This window comes from Manacus vitellinus, unplaced genomic scaffold (assembly GCF_001715985.3).
Source record: "Manacus vitellinus isolate BGI_N305 unplaced genomic scaffold, ASM171598v3 scaffold_3_pilon, whole genome shotgun sequence".
Lineage (NCBI taxonomy): Eukaryota > Metazoa > Chordata > Aves > Passeriformes > Pipridae > Manacus > Manacus vitellinus.
In genome coordinates, this window is record NW_021940535.1 from 32,315,826 (window position 1) to 32,334,678 (window position 18,853).

The 18,853-nt window shown below is 38.9% G+C and overlaps 1 protein-coding gene across 1 annotated transcript in view; it reads left to right on the plus strand.

The window, feature by feature from the left end:
- The window catches only part of CDK6 (cyclin dependent kinase 6), a 131,153-nt gene extending 117,511 nt beyond the window's left edge, over positions 1-13,642 (plus strand). Inside the window, exons 5-7 of the mRNA XM_008933305.2 lie at positions 3,359-3,409; positions 7,346-7,481; positions 9,104-13,642. Coding sequence (XP_008931553.1) covers positions 3,359-3,409; positions 7,346-7,481; positions 9,104-9,250 — 334 coding nt within the window. The 3' untranslated portion in view covers positions 9,251-13,642. The remainder of the gene's footprint in view (positions 1-3,358; positions 3,410-7,345; positions 7,482-9,103) is intronic.
- Positions 13,643-18,853: the final 5,211 nt, after the last annotated feature.

Here is an 18,853-nt window from a genome sequence, read left to right on the forward strand (position 1 = left end):
ACTTGTGACTGCTGCTTGTTCTAGAACAGATATATTAGTGACATAATCTGACCAGTGAATGTTTAGGATTGTATGGAGACAGTGTTGATGGAAGTGTTTTACGAGTCACAGGTGGTGGCGGTAGATGACCCATGGTTCAGATCCGTATAAGAGAGTAGACAGCACTATGGCTCTGTAAACACTGATCTTGGTACTTTTCTTCAAGTGTTTATTTCGCGAAACTCTTTTATGAGGCTTTCTGAAGGCACTGTATGCCTTTGCTAACCTGTTGTCTATCTCTCCATCAATCTTACCATCCGAGGAGATGAGGCTACCCAGGTAATTAAACTGCTGAACTGATTTGAGCTCTGATTTGCCAATGGTGATGTGGGGATGATGGAAGACTTCCTGAGGTGCCGGTTGATAGAGAACCTCTGTCTTCTTTAAGCTGACTTCCAGCCCAAAGAGCTCAGCAGTGTCTGCAAAGCAGGATGTTAAACGCTGCAGAGCTGCTTCTGTGTGTGCAACAAGGGGGGCATCATCAGCATAAAGCAGCTCCTGGACAAGATGTTTTAAGGTCTTGGTGTGGGCCTTCAGTTGCCTTAGGTTGAAAAGGCTTCCATCAGTACGGTATCGAATGTAGATACCATCCTGATCATCGAGGTCTGCCGTGGCCCTTTGGAGCATCATGCTGAAAAAGACTGTGAATAGGGTTGGTGCAAGAATGCAGCCTTGTTTCACACCATTAGTTATTAGAAAGGGCTCAGAAAGTGCATTACCATATCTGACTTGGCCATGCTGATCCTCATGGAGTGAGATGATCATTTTAAGGAACTTGGGGGGACATCCTAAATGTTCCAAAATCTGTCATAGACCTTTTCTGCTCACAGTATCAAAAGCCTTGGTGAGGTCAACAAAGGTTACATAAAGACCTTTGTTCTGTTCCCTACACTTCTCTTGCAGTTGTCTGAGGACAAATACCATGTCTGTAGTACTCCTGTTGGCTCTGAAACCACATTGACTTTCAGGTAGAATTCCTTCTGCTATAGCGGGTATTAGTCTGTTCAATAGTATTCTTGCCAGGATTTTGCCAGCAATGGAGAATAGAGTAATACCATGGTAATTTGAGCAGTCTGATTTGATTCCTTTCTTCTTATACAAAGTGATGATGACTGCATCACAAAGGTCAGATGGTAGTTCGCCGAGTTCCCAACAGCGCACCACAGACTCGTGAAATTTAGCATGGAGTGCAAGGCCCCCATGTTTCCAGACTTCGGGTGGAATTCCATCAACCCCGGCTGCCTTGCCAATTTTCACCTGCTGAATGGCCTTGAGGGTTTCTTCTAAAGTGGGGGCAGTATCTATTTCATACTTCACTGGTTGTCGTGTGATGGACTGAATTGCTGAGTGAGCTAAGCTTTGGGTTTTTGTAGAAGACAGTATTGCTGTATACCTTAAGGCTTAAAAAAATACAGAAATCCCAAAATATGAGTTGCAATGGTCTTGTCAAAGTGGCTGCACTTAGGGAATATAATGTATATATCTGGGAAGCAAAGCATCTGTTATTTATAGTTTATTCAGAATCAAAATAAATAAAGCCCTTTATGGACAAGTAATAGGCTACCACATTTTACCCCATTGGATCAAATCTCATGTCATGCAGTTTCAAATCAGACTTGATGAAATTGTTCTCTCAATGTCCCTGCAAAAAGAGTTTGGAGTATAAGTTGATACAACGTGACCTGAATGGCAGCAAACATGAACGAGACAAAATGTATAATTACTTCATCAAAGCTGGTCAGCATGTCTGCCAGTTACTGCTTTTTCTTGGTGGCACAGATTTCTGAAGAGATTATTATGTCTAATTAAGAAATGTCGCAGTGCTCTGTGTCTGCTTACTGTATTTGGTATGGACTCACAAGACAGGCAGTGGAGTTCTATTGTCTACATGAGTGTAAAGGTGTAAAGTGCCATTTTTCAGTAATAACTCCTGGTTAGCAAAAGGAGGTCGAGATCATACACCTGCTCCTGCATATGGTCAATGAGAGGGGAAGGACTATAGTTGACTACTCCTTGTTCTGCCAGTGTAAATGGGAGAGGTCTTTCTTCTCTGAAAAGCAACGTGAAATTTTGTCTTTGGCTATCAGTGGTGTAAAGGTCCTGTATTAAACAGAAAAGGAGTACGTCGAGAGGGGCAGGAGAATGGATGTTTTGCCATAACCAAAGTCTGCCAGTGAAAGCATGGGAATAAACATAGTTTGTCAAGTCACTATGTCTCAGTCGAACAGCTTTAGCAACTGTAACCATGAGTTTACAGCATGCACTGTACTTGGAGAGCTGTGCTCCCAAAGAAAGAGGCAGCCTGGCTATCAGTCGACCCAAGTTACTATCTCAGTTTGCAGTTAGCCTTAATTGTGTTTCTTGGAGTAATCTACCATTTGTTGAACCAAAATGGTATGCAACATCTGTGGCCTGATCTTCACAGATGCCCTCATTCTTGGCCAGATCTTTAATCATCTGTCAGCAAAATGTTGGAATATCTTGGGAGTTTCAACATAAAATTGCACTGTTGTTCACAACTTACTAAATTCAACAAAGGTGGTAATACTGCTATAGTAATCAGGATTTCATATTTTCCTTAGGCACTATGGGGTGATAGTATTTTATACATGATGAGTGAAAATATTTTAAATTGCACTTTGAAAGGAAAAAGTGTGTACCACTCTCTAAAAGTATTTTTAGTCACTGTTTTTCTGAAAGCCTTTGGACATTCAGCCTAATAATTTGTTTTTTCCTGAACATATCTTTATTTATGCAGCAGAAGTATTCCTCTACTTCAAGGTAAATTCTGTACCGTTTCACACCCCATTCTTTACAGACCTTCATGAATCCATTGTCATTTATTTGACCCTTTAAATGTAGGAGCACATTTCCAATATATGGTATGCAAGAAATTTAATTTTGAATGTGTATTCATAATAATTAATCTCTAATTTTATTATGGTTTGTTAAATTGCATGACATTCACTCCGTTTTTGTCTTAGCAGCTATACGTTCTTTATAGAAAGCTGTTTTGTTAATGATATCATTTATAGGATAGTATTAGTTGAGAGAAGGTTATTTCATTCACGCTAAAGGACATAATTAAATTTAAAAGGTAGTTTATTCAAAAATATGTGTCATCTGTCCCCTTTGGCTGTCAGTTTTCGTAGAAACTTGAAAGGTACATTCACAGACTGGATAAAACATGGAAGCAGAAGAAGTGAAGTCTCAAAAAAATAACTCTCTTTCACCCTACTTTGGCAACTGTCAATGACAAGTATAAATTCACATTAATTAAAGCAAGTCACATACTAAAATAATTTTTTTATTCTTTCAGACCACTCTTCCGTGGAAATTCAGATGTTGATCAGCTAGGAAAAATCTTTGAGTAAGTAATAACTAGTTGCATTATGTCAATATCTGTTTAACATTGAAACCCTGTGAAATTTCTTTGCCGTGTTCTTATGCAATAATGTGACTAAAACAAAGTATTCCTAAAACATATTTCCTATTGCTGCCATAGGCAACATGATATTTCCGTATATTCTGTGTCAGAGTGGGAGGAGGAAGCAACATGGAATATAGTTATGCAAAACTAACAGCCATCATCAGGAAGTTATGTGACTTCTGTTTGGGGCTTTTTAAGTCTCTTAAACATATTGTGCATGTACCATTCATACATATTCCCAAACGTTTAAGTCCAGGAGATTTTCTTTATATAAACAAACATGGAGGTTTCGTTTTTCAGTTATTTCTTTGTGCATTTCAGAAAACAACCTTAAAACTGTTATTAACCTGAAATCTCTAAGATAATAACCAACAGCATTTTTGCAGAAAAGACTTCTGTAAATAAAATACTATATTAGTTTTTAAAATCTGCTGTGTAGCCTGTTAACAGTCTATATTGTGGTCAGGAAGGTAACTGTGAGAACGGAAGGAATATCACCATTTTAACATATGCTTTGTCAGAGAGGAATTGGCTTTATTTTAAAACCATTTTACATTTCTAGGAGTTTGTGTTTCTCTTTTTCAGATATATCCAATACAATAAAGAAATGGGTAGACTTTAAACTCTCTGACATAGAATAATTCTCTTCCAAAATTAAATTCTTGGTATTACCAATATGATTTAAGTAGGATTATATTACTATTTTTGTAAAAGGTCTTCAGAGTAAGAAACATTTCTGTATTTTAAGAGCCATGTAAATTTAAGATCCGATGTATGTAACATGTAGTTAGGAAACCAAAGCCACATAGGGCTGATACCAATCCAGAGAATGAATGCCTGTTTGCCTCTGCACCTCTGTCTTCCTTTTCTGTATGGAAAAGGCTGCAGGGATCCAAGAATCTGAATGAAATAAGAAATAGATAGCACAAAATGAGAGAGTGAGAGAGTGGGAGAGAGAGAGAAGTATTATTCTGAAAGATTATTATCTTGAAGATATTCCAAAGAGAAGATAGTAAAATTTCTAAGAAAAGCTTAAACGGAACAAATAATTAATTTCTTTGTTTAACCATTTTTCCAGTTCTCAAATCATAACAGATCTGTTTCTAAGCACTTTCATTATTTAATATGGGGTTCCTAAATTGCAGGTCTTGATTTCACACAGTTGACTTCCCTTTCCTGCATACCATACCAGTGTATGTGACTCACTTGTGTGGTTAATTTGTCATGCGCTGAATAGCTCTTCCTGCCCAATCCAGAAAAATCAGTCCTTAAAGTTCACTTTTTCTTCTTCTGCCAAAGCTACTCCTTTAGTCCTACATTGTTCTGCTTTATTAAATGAAGACAGCTTCTTGATGCATACAACATATTTTATAATTAAAAAAGACATAGCTGTGATTTTTTTGAAGGATTTTGATTAATTCGTGACATGTAAGGGGAAATTGAAAATTAACTGGGCTAAGGATTAATACATAGCTGCTAATGGCAGCCTCCAACAGGCATCTTTCCATCCCTAGGGGCCGAGATTACCTGTGCAGAAAAGAATTCACCAAGAAAAGAAAATGCCATGCTAAATTTAGAAGAAGTTCCTTCTTGCACATCTACTTAAAGCAAAAGTTTGGGTTTGCTTCTTTTGTGCAGTTCTTAAATAGTTCAGAAGTTTCTGTCTTGGATTCTGAGGGGTAATGCCAGATAGTGTTTATTTTGTGTTTCCACAGCTGGAGAACCCCCTACAGTTAGGCACCCTCTTGTAGGAGGGTTGTTCCTTTTTACAGTAGTGACTCATTCTGCAGATTAATTTGGACAGAAAGTAGTTTCGGGATTTTCCTGCAATCTGGACTGATGCATTCTTTCAGATAATGAGGCTGTGGTCTGCCTTAGCTTTGCATGTACATTCTGATTTTTGTCAGGTAGAATTCCACTGAGTGTGAGAGTAAATCCCTCGCACATGGCCCAAAACATTTTCCTGCTTTTCCAGGACACTGTCAGCATGTGGCATATCCTCATAGATTTCAGGCTAAATGCTGCAATGGTTTGAACAGACTTGTCTCCCATTGTGATCAATGGGAGTGGAAAGTACTCAGCATTTCTCAAGAACAGGCCTGAACCTTTGGCAATAGGTGAAACTCATCCAAGATACTCCAAATTTAGTCACTGAAATGGTAGTGCTACCAGACCAGAGTTAAAGCATCTGTTCAGACGTTCATTATTAAGAGTTTTGAGTACTACGTGAGTGTGTAACTAAAGATGTCTCTCCTTTCAACTCTCCCTGTTTGACAGGTTGCCTCCTGGTTTCTTATCATTAGCTTTGCCTGTGCCCGTGCTTATGCTGCCCTGTTCATGCTCTGTCATGCGACTGTTAAAAGAAATGGGACTAACCAAACACATTTGAATTACAGGTTAAATCTCATTGTTATTTAAAATACTTAACTCCCCCATTTTCCTAAGATGCTATTTGTATTATATTTAATATGGGTCCAGATCCTCAAACAGCCAATCCTTTAATTACCGTGGCCAAGGGGGTTGCCCCATGCCCACACCGTACCTGATGATAGAAGTCAAATTCAGTTTTTCACACAGATTTAACTTGGCATTTCCCAAAAGCTGTGATATGTTCAGATATAGTAAAATTTAATTGTCCTGAGATTGAAAGTGTAATTGCTTTGCCCTTCCAGCCATGCTGTTATTTTGAGGACATACTAATTTTCAGAGGTATTTTAGGTGAGCCAGATCCATGTAGGTAGAGGTGGGGTAATTCCACTTGCTGAGGTAACCTATGATTTACTTCAGTGTGTTTGGCCCATGGCCTCACCCAGTCTAATGACAACCTCAGTAAGAAGGAAGGTCAATGCTGCTCCCTAGTGGCAATGGGCTTTGTGCAGACCCAAGTATTCAGTGACGTTATTTTTGTGTCCTTTCTTGTCTTACCCTCAAGTATTCTATGACATTATTTTTATGTCCTTTCTTATCTTACCCTGTCAGCACTCCCATTAAAAATCTCGATTTTTACAGGCTATAAAAATGTATTTTTCCTGAAATCTGACAAGTAATATATGATCTTTTCCAGAATTTTCATCAGAAACGGTTGTTTCAATCCCACAAATACTAGCACAAGACTAAAATATGAAATGTATGAGGCATAATCCATTATCGGAGGTTTACCTACTACTGTATTTTTTGGGATTTTAGACCTCAACCTTATTATTTAATAGTTAAAAATATCTTCTATAATTTAAAGAATAAGTAAATTATTAAAAGAAATTAAAATATTTTATTAAAGAGAAAATTAAATACAATTGAAAGCAAAAACACAAGGACGCTCAAGTACCTTGCCACTTCTAAATTGAGACTTTGAAAAATGTATTGTGAAGCAAATAAATTGTTTAAATTTGGGCAACAATTACTGCACATAGCTTTGAAGCATTATGAAACATCCCTTTTATTGCCTTACCCTCATCTTGACCCACACTCTTCTCTCAGTCCCTATTCTTGTGAATAAAGATCCTTGCATGCAATTCCCCTTTGAAATTTACTGCTTTTAATAATTCTATGTTGCACATGGGACATATGTTGCACCATCCAGTCAAGAGCTGAGCAACTTTCTTCCAAGGCACTGAGCCATTTTTTTCAACAAAAAGACTCAGAAAATTGAGACCTAGGCCAGAGGATTGTGCTGGCAACAAAATGATTTCTGCCAAGCACACTGAGGACCTACACTCATCAGCTTCTATTCACAGAGATCGGTGCACTACTCTATAATTAAATATTTAAGCTCATTTAAACCAAAATATTCTAAAGTAAACTGCCACTCAGTATAATCAATATGAAGGGGAAGCTGCTTAAATATTCAGATCTAACATAATGTTTTTTATTTCACAGTGTAATTGGACTCCCAGAAGAAGAGGACTGGCCTAATGATGTTGCCCTTCCAAGAAATGCTTTTACTTCCAGACCTGCACAACCTATTGAAAAATTTGTACCAGATATTGATGAACTAGGCAAAGACTTGCTTCTTGTGAGTTCCTGTTTGTTGTTCCCCAAGTCGCGTGACTGATAGTTGCCACTGTGCATGCAACATACCAAGAAACACTTAAGTGTCCATTTAATGGCGTTATTAAAGGAAAGTTCAAAAGTAGATAGACAAATTCATGTAAATGTGTGAAAAAACAGCAAAAGACACTGCCTTTGGCTCACGAGGCGTCAGAGCTGAGAATAGTTAGAGATTAGGAAACTGAGTCAGGGAAGTACCTGTTTGATCTGTCTTTAGACCTTATCATTAGTTCCTCATTACTGACCAGTGCAGTGCCACTTATTCAGACATTCTAATTGTATAGGCCTGAAGTGAGTATAAAAATAGATCTACCATTTTTGGTGGTATACTGGATCCAGAATAAATCAGGAGATAGGCATGCCTTCCATCGAGTGCTGAAAACTTTAGGCTTGGAATTCATCAGTTGTTGCCTCTTACAAATGGCAAGACTGAACAGAAGCAATCAAACTGGGCTGGTACAGCTATTCCTATCATTTGTATAGATACATTAGAAACCCCAGTCCTTGAGTTCAATCTTCAAGTGGAATATAGGGAGTAACCTTGCCTCAGTTTGCCTCTTACTGTGCTTGTTGAAATCGAGTTAAATTTGTTCTCTAGAAGTCTTTAAAAGATCTTGATTCATATGGGCTAGGTAGACTGGGCTCAGTGCAATTCTTCAAAGACTTGGTGCATCCCTTCAGGAACGACTGTCTGTCGCCAATGTTATCTCAACAGCAAATCGTCCTCCATTGTCCTTATGACTGCAACTCCCAGCTGCAGAAAGCTGAACTACATCTAGACACTTGAAATAACAAGGGAGAAACACATCTGTTGTGCTTGCAGACAGCCTGCAAGTGGAAGCTAGACATGGGACAAGAATTAGATTCTGGGAACCACAGGGTATAATATATGGCAGAGAGCTCAGTGAATGTGAGGCATGATGGGAGGGAAGGAAGAAGAAGACAAATATCTATGCCTGGAAGGTGAGGTGGGAAGGGAATCTGTTCATGTTAGGCAAAGAGATGATAACTGGGAGCCACAGATAAAAGGGGAGAGTAGGATTGGAAATCACTGAATTATATTTCAGAAGTTAAATGATAGAAGTTATGGTACAAGAAAAGAAAGGAGTAGGAAGTGGTTAGACAAGTAAGAAGAATAGTATTTGGAGGTGAATGAAGGAAGAGTGAAGAACAAGGTATAAAACGCAGGGCTGCAAGAGAGATTTCAGAGCTAGCTGGACAAAGGCTGGGATACAGATCTGGGAAGAAGACCATCAAAGCGCAGCTAGAAAGAAAAGAGAGACACTGAGCACAGAACATTGGCATGTCCTGTGCATGTGAATTCGAGAAAACCTACATTCTGGGATTTCCTAAACTATGAACACTTGAATTTCCTAGCATGTAATTTTCTTCTAGTTTAGGGGATGCCATGTTCTTATACTGTGACCCCACTGTTTTAATATGATGGTCATCATGCACCACCTACAGAGACCCTATTGTGTCTCATACTGATCATAAACTGAAGGTGCTATGCATAATGTATGTATGCAATGATAGCACTGTTAACTGTACATTTTAGTTAAAACCAACTTCTTTTCATACTTTCAGAAATGCTTAGCATTCAATCCAACCAAGAGAATATCTGCCTGTGTTGCCCTCTCTCACCCGTATTTCCATGATCTGGAGAAATTCAAGGAGAATCTGGACTGTCACATGTCATCCAGCCAAAACTCCAGTGAGGTGAATGCATCATAAGTGCTGACTGAAGATGAACCATAAATGAACAAGACATGTAGCTGACAAGGCCACTGTCCCATACAAACCACATAGCTGTTCTAGCGAAGATCATTATTTGGAGGTTTTATGCACTTATCTTTTATTTTGGGATTGTGATGTGCTTATCCATGGAAATCAATCTAGTTTACCTTTATCAGAGCAATGCAAGGGCCAGGGCTTTGGCCTGCTCCCATTGTAGCTTTATGTTTGTTTTGTTTTTGTCTTGTTTATCTACCTGGGAAAACTCCAGACGAAGAGAAGCTGCTGACTGGTTTTGCCGCCGTTTTATTCTTCTAATATTGAATGCTGCCAGTGTGGAGTTTGATGATCAAGTCACTGCCAAAACATGATGCAATCTCTCTCTCTCTCTAGCTGCTGAAGCATGATGTGGTACTTTTTTATTATTATTTTTGATCTCTTACAGTGATACAGAATGGCATTGAAATATCAGATCTCTGCAACCTGCAGTTAACTGATACGTGTTAATACATCCAGCTACTGTTCATTCATAGCATATATGCAGGTGCTTCCCCACTTGAAAACCTGGATGAGTTATTTTATTGTTTCATTGCTCTATGAATATAACAGTGATGATGGTGATCATAAAAAATGTACCAACTTTTAGGTTTTTTCATGCACAAGCAAGTTATTGTCTAGCTGTGTTTGTGTGCACATTTCAAAAAACTGTCTTGTTCTTAAAAACTCCTTCAGTTTCCAAATGGCTGGTTTGTGTTGAAATGCAGGCACATTCTAGCCCATCATCTAACCCATCATTTTCCCCTGGAAACAGCTGCAAGTATATTTTCCTTATCTCATTCGAAATTTTTTGATATGCAGCTCAAAGACATGAGCAGAGCCAATGAAAATCAATACAGATTTTCACCTTCAACCTGTTCTGATTAGCAGCCAAAAAGGAAAAAAGAAAAATATTTCTGGTTCAGAAGCAGAGAATCCTATACCTGTAATAAGCACAGATAAGTATTTGTGCTGCTGTATGCTGTATACTGCGCTGCCTTACCTGCAACACCCTCCCATGCATCACAAGTGCATAACATTACTGTCTCAAAATCCCTCAGATGTCACTTATTAAACAGACTTGTTTTCTATGCAGAAATGTATGACCTTCTCTCCTAAACCACCATGTGGGTATACTGGCACATGCCTCTCCACTAGGGTTAATGTGCTATTATTGAATGTCAAAATAACTAAGCAATTCACATCTTTATAGCAGTTATTTTAAATATTACATGAGAATTTTATATTTAGTATTTTTACCTTAACTAAAATATATTTTCAGTATTCTGAAAGGAAACTTTTATTTTTTTAATACTGTACTGGGGAAAATTAAATATTTTAAATCCATTAAAGCTGTTCCCTAGCAGTAATTTAGTGCATTTACCTGGATATGACTTGGGGGAAAATATTGGTCCAACAAGTATAACTGATGCTAAGTGAGGCAGCCAGCTTTGCTTACTCCTGTGACAGTCCCTTAGGCTTCTCTCTTCCTCATTTCTATTTGATCTTGTCTAGGTAGTGAAGCAGCATTATATCCTCATCGACAGCATGCTTGGCAGAAGCAGGTCCTTAGCAGTGAGTTGAGCAATATAATTTTTCTAGTTGCGACAGAGGAACTTGTAGCCTTCTCCCTGGCAAGTCTCTCTTGTGATAGACTGACTGATGTGGCAAACTTCTCTGTTAACTCTGTTTCAGGTATCTGCGCTGTCTGGGACATGGTCCACTACCAGGATCGTGAGTGGATCTTACCTGTCTCTTGGATAAAGCTTTTTGTTACTGTTAGACACATAAGTATGTGATATGGGGTTATATTAGGTCTGCTTTAGAGAAAACAGATTTTAAAAGGACCACTTGCATACTTGCATGCAGTGGCCTGTGCTTTTCTTCATGCCCAGAATGAGCCTATGCAAAACTTACCAGCATGAACAGGCAAGTTGCAAATTAGGCCTGGCAAGAGCATGCACAAGGCATCTGCACACAGAGATAGCACAGATGCATAACACAAGAATTTTGGAAGCTCTGTGAGCAGCCAGTTGAAAGCCAGGGAGTGGTCACAGCAGCTAACCCTCTAATGCTGGCCTTCCCTTTGTCATTCTCTCTGTTCCTACATCCAAGGGGAACTGTAAACCCACTGTACTGGTGTTCTCCCAACTCCACTCCTCCGTGGGTCAATGGACCCCAGCGTGACTGATTTTTAGCATTCAAAGAAAAGGATGTGCCAGGATGAAATTTTTGCTAACAATTTTTAAACACTAATTAGAACAACAAACAGAGACAAAATTCAGGAGACTCTTGCGACAGTAGCAAATAGAAAAGTTTTCTACAGAGTTTAGCACTTTCAGAAACATTCCACATTTTACCTTGTGCTGAGTTGTCTATCATACATACCTTATCAGGGCATTCAGCTGGTGTGGCTTCCCAGCAACTGTTCAGGGAACTCTCCCCAGAGCTCTCCACCGACTCATATGGGGTGAAAATGTAGGGGAGAAGACAATATTTTCAAATTAGGCTTAAAACTCTCAGATAGAAATGTACGTCTGTTCCATGTAGGAAGAACTTGTTGTATTAAGCTTAGCAAAGCAAAGGGTAGAAGAGAATATGATTGCTGAATGTAGATACATTATTAGGGTAAAAAAAAAGGAGAGGAGAGAACACTTTAAGCCAAAGGTTAGTGTTGGCCCAAAAACTAATGAAAATGTGGAAATCACAAGAAGTTAACTACTGGAGGAGTATTTCCCAAGCAGTAGTATCAGACAAAGAGCTCAGAGAGCAGCAGAGAAAAACGGAAGTTGGTTTATGGAATCAAAAGCAGAGCTTCTGCAACGTGGTGCTGTATGTTGTCTAATGTAGTAGGATCAGGTTATAAATGAGGTATTCAGGAGAACAGCTTGCAAAGGGCTACATTAATGGTCACATTCTGGAACATCCTTCCAGTGGAAATGGAAGGAACATAAACAAGAAATCTAAGTTCTGTCTTGGCAGGGTTAGGGAAAATATTTCTCTAATAGGGTCCTTATGGTAGCGAGGGCCTGGATTCAAAGGACCAATAATTTTTCAAATTACCTCCTTTTCCAAATCTCTAGGAAGAAATTCCATTTGACATGCCATAGGCTTACTCTTATTCCAGTCTTCCCTGCCAAACTGTGGGGCTTCACTTACACTAGTAAAATGAGAAAGCCTGTTCTCTGGCTGGGCAAAGCACTGTCATTGGCTAAAATCATGCCAGGAGTCGTGTTTGTAATTAAGCAGCACAGACAATTGTGGGACTGTGCTCAAACCCATGCCCTTGCTCTTCTTATTTTACACTGGTATATCTCTAGTATTTTAGTACCTTTACTCATTACTGCTATTATGTGTAGGATGTAGGAATTGTATATGTGAAAAAGAAAGCGCTGTGATGAAAACTCTTTGTACACCCTTTAAATAAGATTTCAGAGTGCAGTTCTTCTTAGTGATAGCTAAGCCTGTATGTGTTCTACAGGAGTGGTTCAACAGCAGCTAAAAAATAGTGAATAACAAAAGATATATTAAATATAGCTCCTTGAGCACCCACAAGCAGACACTGTGCTCTTCTCAGCAGAGAACAGGGTGTTCTAAGTAAGGAAGGAGCAATTTCTATCTCCCACCAACCTTTTTTTTTTAATCTGCAGAAAAAAATCAACCAAATAGCCAAGGGAAAAAAAATCATCAAAACCAGCTAGTTAAGTGCTAATTGCTGCACCATAGAAATCCATATGGAGCAGCCCTTTTCTCTCTTCACCCTGTCCACACAGCCTTCCAGTTCTTTTCCTTCAACTTCCTTATGGAAACAGGTTTCAGTTATGCTCACAAGTGCTATTTCCAACAAGGTTCTTCCAAATTTTCAATAGCTGCGCAGTGTCAATGTCCCCTGTGTCATCCCTATTATCAAGTGTTGCTTCTTCTAGTCCCGCAGCCTAGAACCAGTGATTAGAAAAGAATCTCTTTGTGCACCTCCTTGCTTAGCCTTAGTTTTGCATACACCTGTGTTGCCTTCTGTGTGCCTAGTAAAATTCTAAAAATAGGGTTTGTGCATATTTCTGTGTAGGCTGTGCCCACACTCCAGGTTTTTTTCAGCCTATTAGTCCACATTGGTAAATGTTTGAGTGTCTTTTCCTGTTGTTTCTGTCCTAAAACACAAAAAAATGAGGATGTCATGTTTGCAAAGTAATTGTTGGTTGTTTTGATGAATAAGAAGAAAATATTGTGCCATGCTACTTTTCACAGGTTCACTCACTGTCTTTTGAGAAGTGTGTTTTATAATACATGTTATTCTCTCTGCTGTTAGGTATTAGACCAACTTTAATATGGAAAATAAAGATAAAACGTTTGATTCTGGATGATTGTGGTAGAGCAGATTTTTTTGTTTCCAAAAAAGATCAGACAAAAGATACTGCCTTCTATAAAAACCCAAACAAGCAAACAAAACCAGAAACAAAACCACAAACAGTTGACACTTAGTAAAGATTAAAAAGGAGATTTTAAGGAACTATTGGGAAAATATTGTCAGGACAAGTGAAAAGGAGCATATTTTTAATGTGAAAAATGTAAATGCAAACAATGTGTATTAAATATGCATTGAAACTGATAGTTTTTCACTGACCTTGCAAAGTTGATAGGGTTTTATGGAAAAAAAGCATCCAAATACAAACTTATTCTAACTACCACTTAAATCTTCGTTTGCACTAAAGCAACCTATAGTGTTTTACTGAAAGGAGACGTCATGTTAAACTTGTGATTTATTTTGATGATGTCTCCATGAATATGTTGTAAAGCTCTCAAGCTCACCGTCCATTTTTGAGCAAGTAAAATTTGCATTCACACTATTAGCTTTCTGCACCTTAAGCCCATCCACATGCCAGAAAAGAACACATTTTCTATTGTTTACGTGGATATTCGATCCCAGTGACATGCTCATGTTAAATCCAGCCAAAGACCAGTCTCTGCCACTGAGTGGAAAATGAATTTTCACAGACTGACAGCTTCCTTTGTACAATTACTCCTAAAAAGTTTGTCATGAATATTGAGCAATATGGAGCCCTTCCTCTTATTCACACATACGTCATGTTATGTGAATTCTCAGCCTTTTTTAAAAGAAAAGAACACCCAGTTCTTGAATGTTAGGATTAATTTGAGTGGCTAGATGAGGGGGGAAATTATGCAATGCAAAGGTAGGAAAAACGGACAAGAGAGTAGGACCGTTGGCAAGTGAATTTGACTGTATGGAAAGGTTGCATATAAAAGTAGGGGGAAGACTCTTTTCCCACATTTTGTTTCTCATGTCATTTACTTTCATAAACATAAGATGATAAAGCAAGACTCTTGAGTGGGATTTTAGTGCCAGATACTTATTATGCCAACTCAAGTTATGATTTCCAGTGCAATTTTTCAACACAGCAGCAGCTCTGTTTTTTAAATCAGATTTTGTAGAAGCAAGAGCTTTTTCTGGGTAGATACAAAAAAAAATCTTATGAGAGCAGATTAAGCTGGCCACAGAGACAGCGTCTGTAGTTCAGCTGCAGAAATGGAGAACGTACAGCTCTACTGCAGGAGAGCCACTAACAGTCTATTAATGTGCAATGGTGTGCACTGCCAGCTGACTCCTGCTGCAAACTGCAGCCCGGTTTTGGCAATCCAAAATAGCATGGTTTTGCACACTTGGATTTTGATAAGATTATCCGCATGCAAGTTTTGCTGGATCAGTCCAGGTGGTTCACCATCTTACAGGAGCAGGTCTGAGAGCAGAGCAGGTCTGTCCGAAGCCCAGTGCAAGTAATAATGCAAAGTCATCTGCCGTGGGAAAAGTTTTTGTAGGTTGTACAGCAGGAATGGAACTTTCTGAGCTGCTGTGCCAATCTGAGAGCTAATGTTAACTATTGTTATGCATCCTCCAAAAACGCAGAATGTGAGACACGTAGCATTTTGCTGTGTTCAGTCTGTGTGTGTGGGTGGCAGGGTAAGTGTTGGCACAGAGTGGCTCATTTTGGTCCTTCCATTAAGCGTGAGCAACTAGGCTTGGCACAGAGACAAATTTCACAGTTACAGGGATGGGAAACCTCTAATTCTACACAGTAGTTCTCTGGCATTTGTTAAATACGTATAGGGACAGATCACCCAACCACTCAAGCTGTCCTTTCCTTATCCCTGATCATCCTTCTTTGACTGTGAAAGAAACCATGGGAGTCTGTTCCTCAACAGTCTTCCAGCATGCTGCTTCTTCTCACTGCAGCAACAGTTGCCTGTCACTTGTATCTGACCCCGCTCATAGTTGCACTGCCACTGAAGAAGCTGTGAGCTAAATTACTGCCTTGCAATTCTGCAGCCCCCCAGTCTGCAGGCAGCCAGTGATTTGTACTCTGGTTTTAACTTGCTCCTAATTAGGAAGTGGGAAATAGTACAGTCGAGTATGGCAAAGTGTGTGCTACTTTTCGGTTCAAGCAAAGCAATGAGCTAGAATAGATTAGATTGACCATAAAGTATTTGGTCAGCCAAAACAATTTTTAATTTAGAAGATCATTAACTAAGTACAGAAGATCCCTGGAAAACTGTCTGTGATGCACACATTTACAAGAACACCCAATGATGCTTCTGTTATCCAGAAGTTTTTAAATGGATGCAATGCCAACCTCCTACTGCTTACCCCTCTTCCTCTCCCCTTCCCAAGATCACTATTCCCAGGGAGAGGTTTCCTCCCAGCATGAGGCAAAGCAACTATGAAGCAGTCCCCAACTGTCAAGATAACTTATGTTCAGGTAGGCAGTCAAGATCATTCCTTTTCTTTTGGTTATGGCAGTTTAGATTAAAGACCCCTGCCACAAGTACTAGGGACAAACAGACCTTAACCCCCAAAATATTCTCCTTAGGAAAGTCTTTCCAGGATCTAGAGGGGACAGTATACTTAGTATTTCTATGACAGTTGACTTTTTTTCTCTTTTTAAACAGCAGTGTTGTAAGAACTTTCCTAAGAAAATTCCCACTACAGAAAAAAGATAATACTGATTTCTCGATATTCTGTGGGAAAAGAAAATGTATTCCAGGGAGATGATACATCTCAAACAATCATCCTTCATCTGTGATTAAAAAAAAACCAAAACAACAAACCAGGTTCAAAATGTAGCCTGGGTTTACAGAGTGCTAGTTAAATAAGAAGTGCTTCTCAAATGTTTTTCAATCAAGACCCAAAACCCATCATGATTTCTTGCAGGGACTTTATCTTGGAGTCCCTTTTAAGAAAGGTGGGTGTGGCCATGGGTTGCAGTTAAAATGTACATGAAAAATTGGATGCTGGCTAGAAGTTTGTGGATGTGAGGCTGTACAAGGTAGCTTATGTAAGCTCAGTGGGGATGTGCTTGTATGAAAGTTTTGGTTGCCATGCACATTTTGAACTGACGTTACCTATCATAACATGATAGAAGGACTGCAGCATCATGAGATAAGAGGCCTTTTCTCCCTAGATGTCTAGCAACCCAGTGGTCTTCCAGCTTTGCTTTGTTTTGATTTGATTTGTTTTATTTCCCCTCCACCACTGCCATTGTCCTTTCTATTGTGCATAAGTTGAATAGAAGTTCATTACCGTGTAGTTTACCAGCTCAAAAAGAGAGCAGGACAACACTGTCTAAAAAATTTGATCATTCTCTAGTGGTCAGTGTTAAGGGAATCACATAATCATAGAATATGCTGAGTTGGAAGGGATCCATCACAGTCATTGAGTCCAACTCCTGGTCCTGCGCAGGACACCCCAAGAATCACACCATGTGCCTGAGAGCATTGTCCAAACACTTTTTGAACTCTGTCAGGCTTGGTGCTGTGACCACTCCCCTGAGAAACCCACTCCAGTTCTCAACCATGCTCTGTGTGAAAAACATTTTCCTGGTATCTACCTAAACCTTCCCTGACTCACCTTCATGCCATTTCCTTGAGTCCTGTCACTGGTCATTAGAGTGAAGTTGTCTTGTTTAAATTCTAACAAATAGAATTCAATATCCATGACACCTGCCTTGCATTCAGCACTGTTAAACCATCTCACTGTCATTCTCCACAGTGTTCAAAATCACTTTGCCTGGAGATTGAATGTCCCTCCTACAACCCACTTGGAGTCACAGCAATGTGAGAAAAAGAAGTTTACATTATGACGGTGCTTTTTGGTAAGGAGTGAGAGCCAGTTCCAATTGAAACAGGGACTGAAAGAGTCTCGAGGTCTCTTAGCCAGGCATGTTTCACAAGCAAGGCAGTCACTTCTGTTAAGGCAAGAAACACATTTTAAAATACTTAAGACAGGGAAAATATAGAGGTGCCATTTATTTTTGCAATAGGACCTGTTTTCTCCACAAAGCTATATGATTTTGGCACTGAAACTAAGTCCACAGATGAACATTCATTCTCTCCTTGTAGTCTTTACTTTCCATGTAAATTCTTAACAAGCATTCAGATTAATGTATTTATGGTCCTTTTCATTCCAGTTCATTTAAGTGGTCTGTATCTGCCTTTGAATCTCATATGGGTTTTATTGTTAATGTAATATTTTGCTGCATTACTTTGAACAGCTTTAAAAGTATAATGTCTTCAAATGCTCTAGTTAAAGAAAAATTATACCCTCAAAATAATGTCTTAGAAGTTGGAACTGTATACTTTGGAAACAATGTTTATATTATGACTCGCAAAGGCATCACAGGGTGCTTTTGTGGGTGTGTCTGTCTTTTACTTTCTGTGTAACAGTGTGTATTTGTACTTCCTCACTAGCTTGATACTCTTCTCTCTGAAGGCTTAAGTCTGCAAACACATGAGTACTGTACCTCACCTGAGCAGTCCCACAGAGTAGAGGGGGTTTACTCATGTGAGTATAGTTGCTCACAAAAAGTATTTGCAGAAAAAGGCTTTACTTTAGTAACTGACTGTAGTTGTGAGGACACATGGTTAGTAACAGCACCAAGACACCAGTAAATGGGGTCAGTTTTTATTGAAGATGTGGACACATTTATCTTCAAGTTATTTGACATTAATCTAAATTATTGCTATTATAATTCAGTATATTATTTCTTATGAAAACACATTAGTCCTGCGAAAGGGTAGTTGCAAAAAAAGTATTGAGTCTTGCTGCTTTATTTGCATTTAGTATACAGTTTTGGTTTTTGAAGGGAAGCTAGCTTCTTAGAGAGACAGAAAGATAGATCAGTCAGAAAAAAATTATACATAAGCTTCATACTGTACATTGAGTTTTGCAACTAAAGTAGTATGTGTGTTCAGATTTAATATTTTTTATGCTTTAGAGCATCTTTGTCTTAATATGTAAAGGAATAAGCGGATTACTTCGAAATGCTATTGTAGAGCTAATTTTACGGATAGTGGGAGAATGTTGTCTGAAAAATTAAAATTAGAGAACATTACATAGACTGCCTTTGGCTTTAGTTTGTTTGTAGCAGGTCCAGCAGGTATCTGTCGATTCCAGATGCTTTAAGCCGGGGGCTGTGTTTGTGCAGCATCTTGTAACTGAATAAAGTTTTTTGCAGTGATAAAGTTGCCCACCTGGGCTTGAAGTAAGATTGCTGCCTA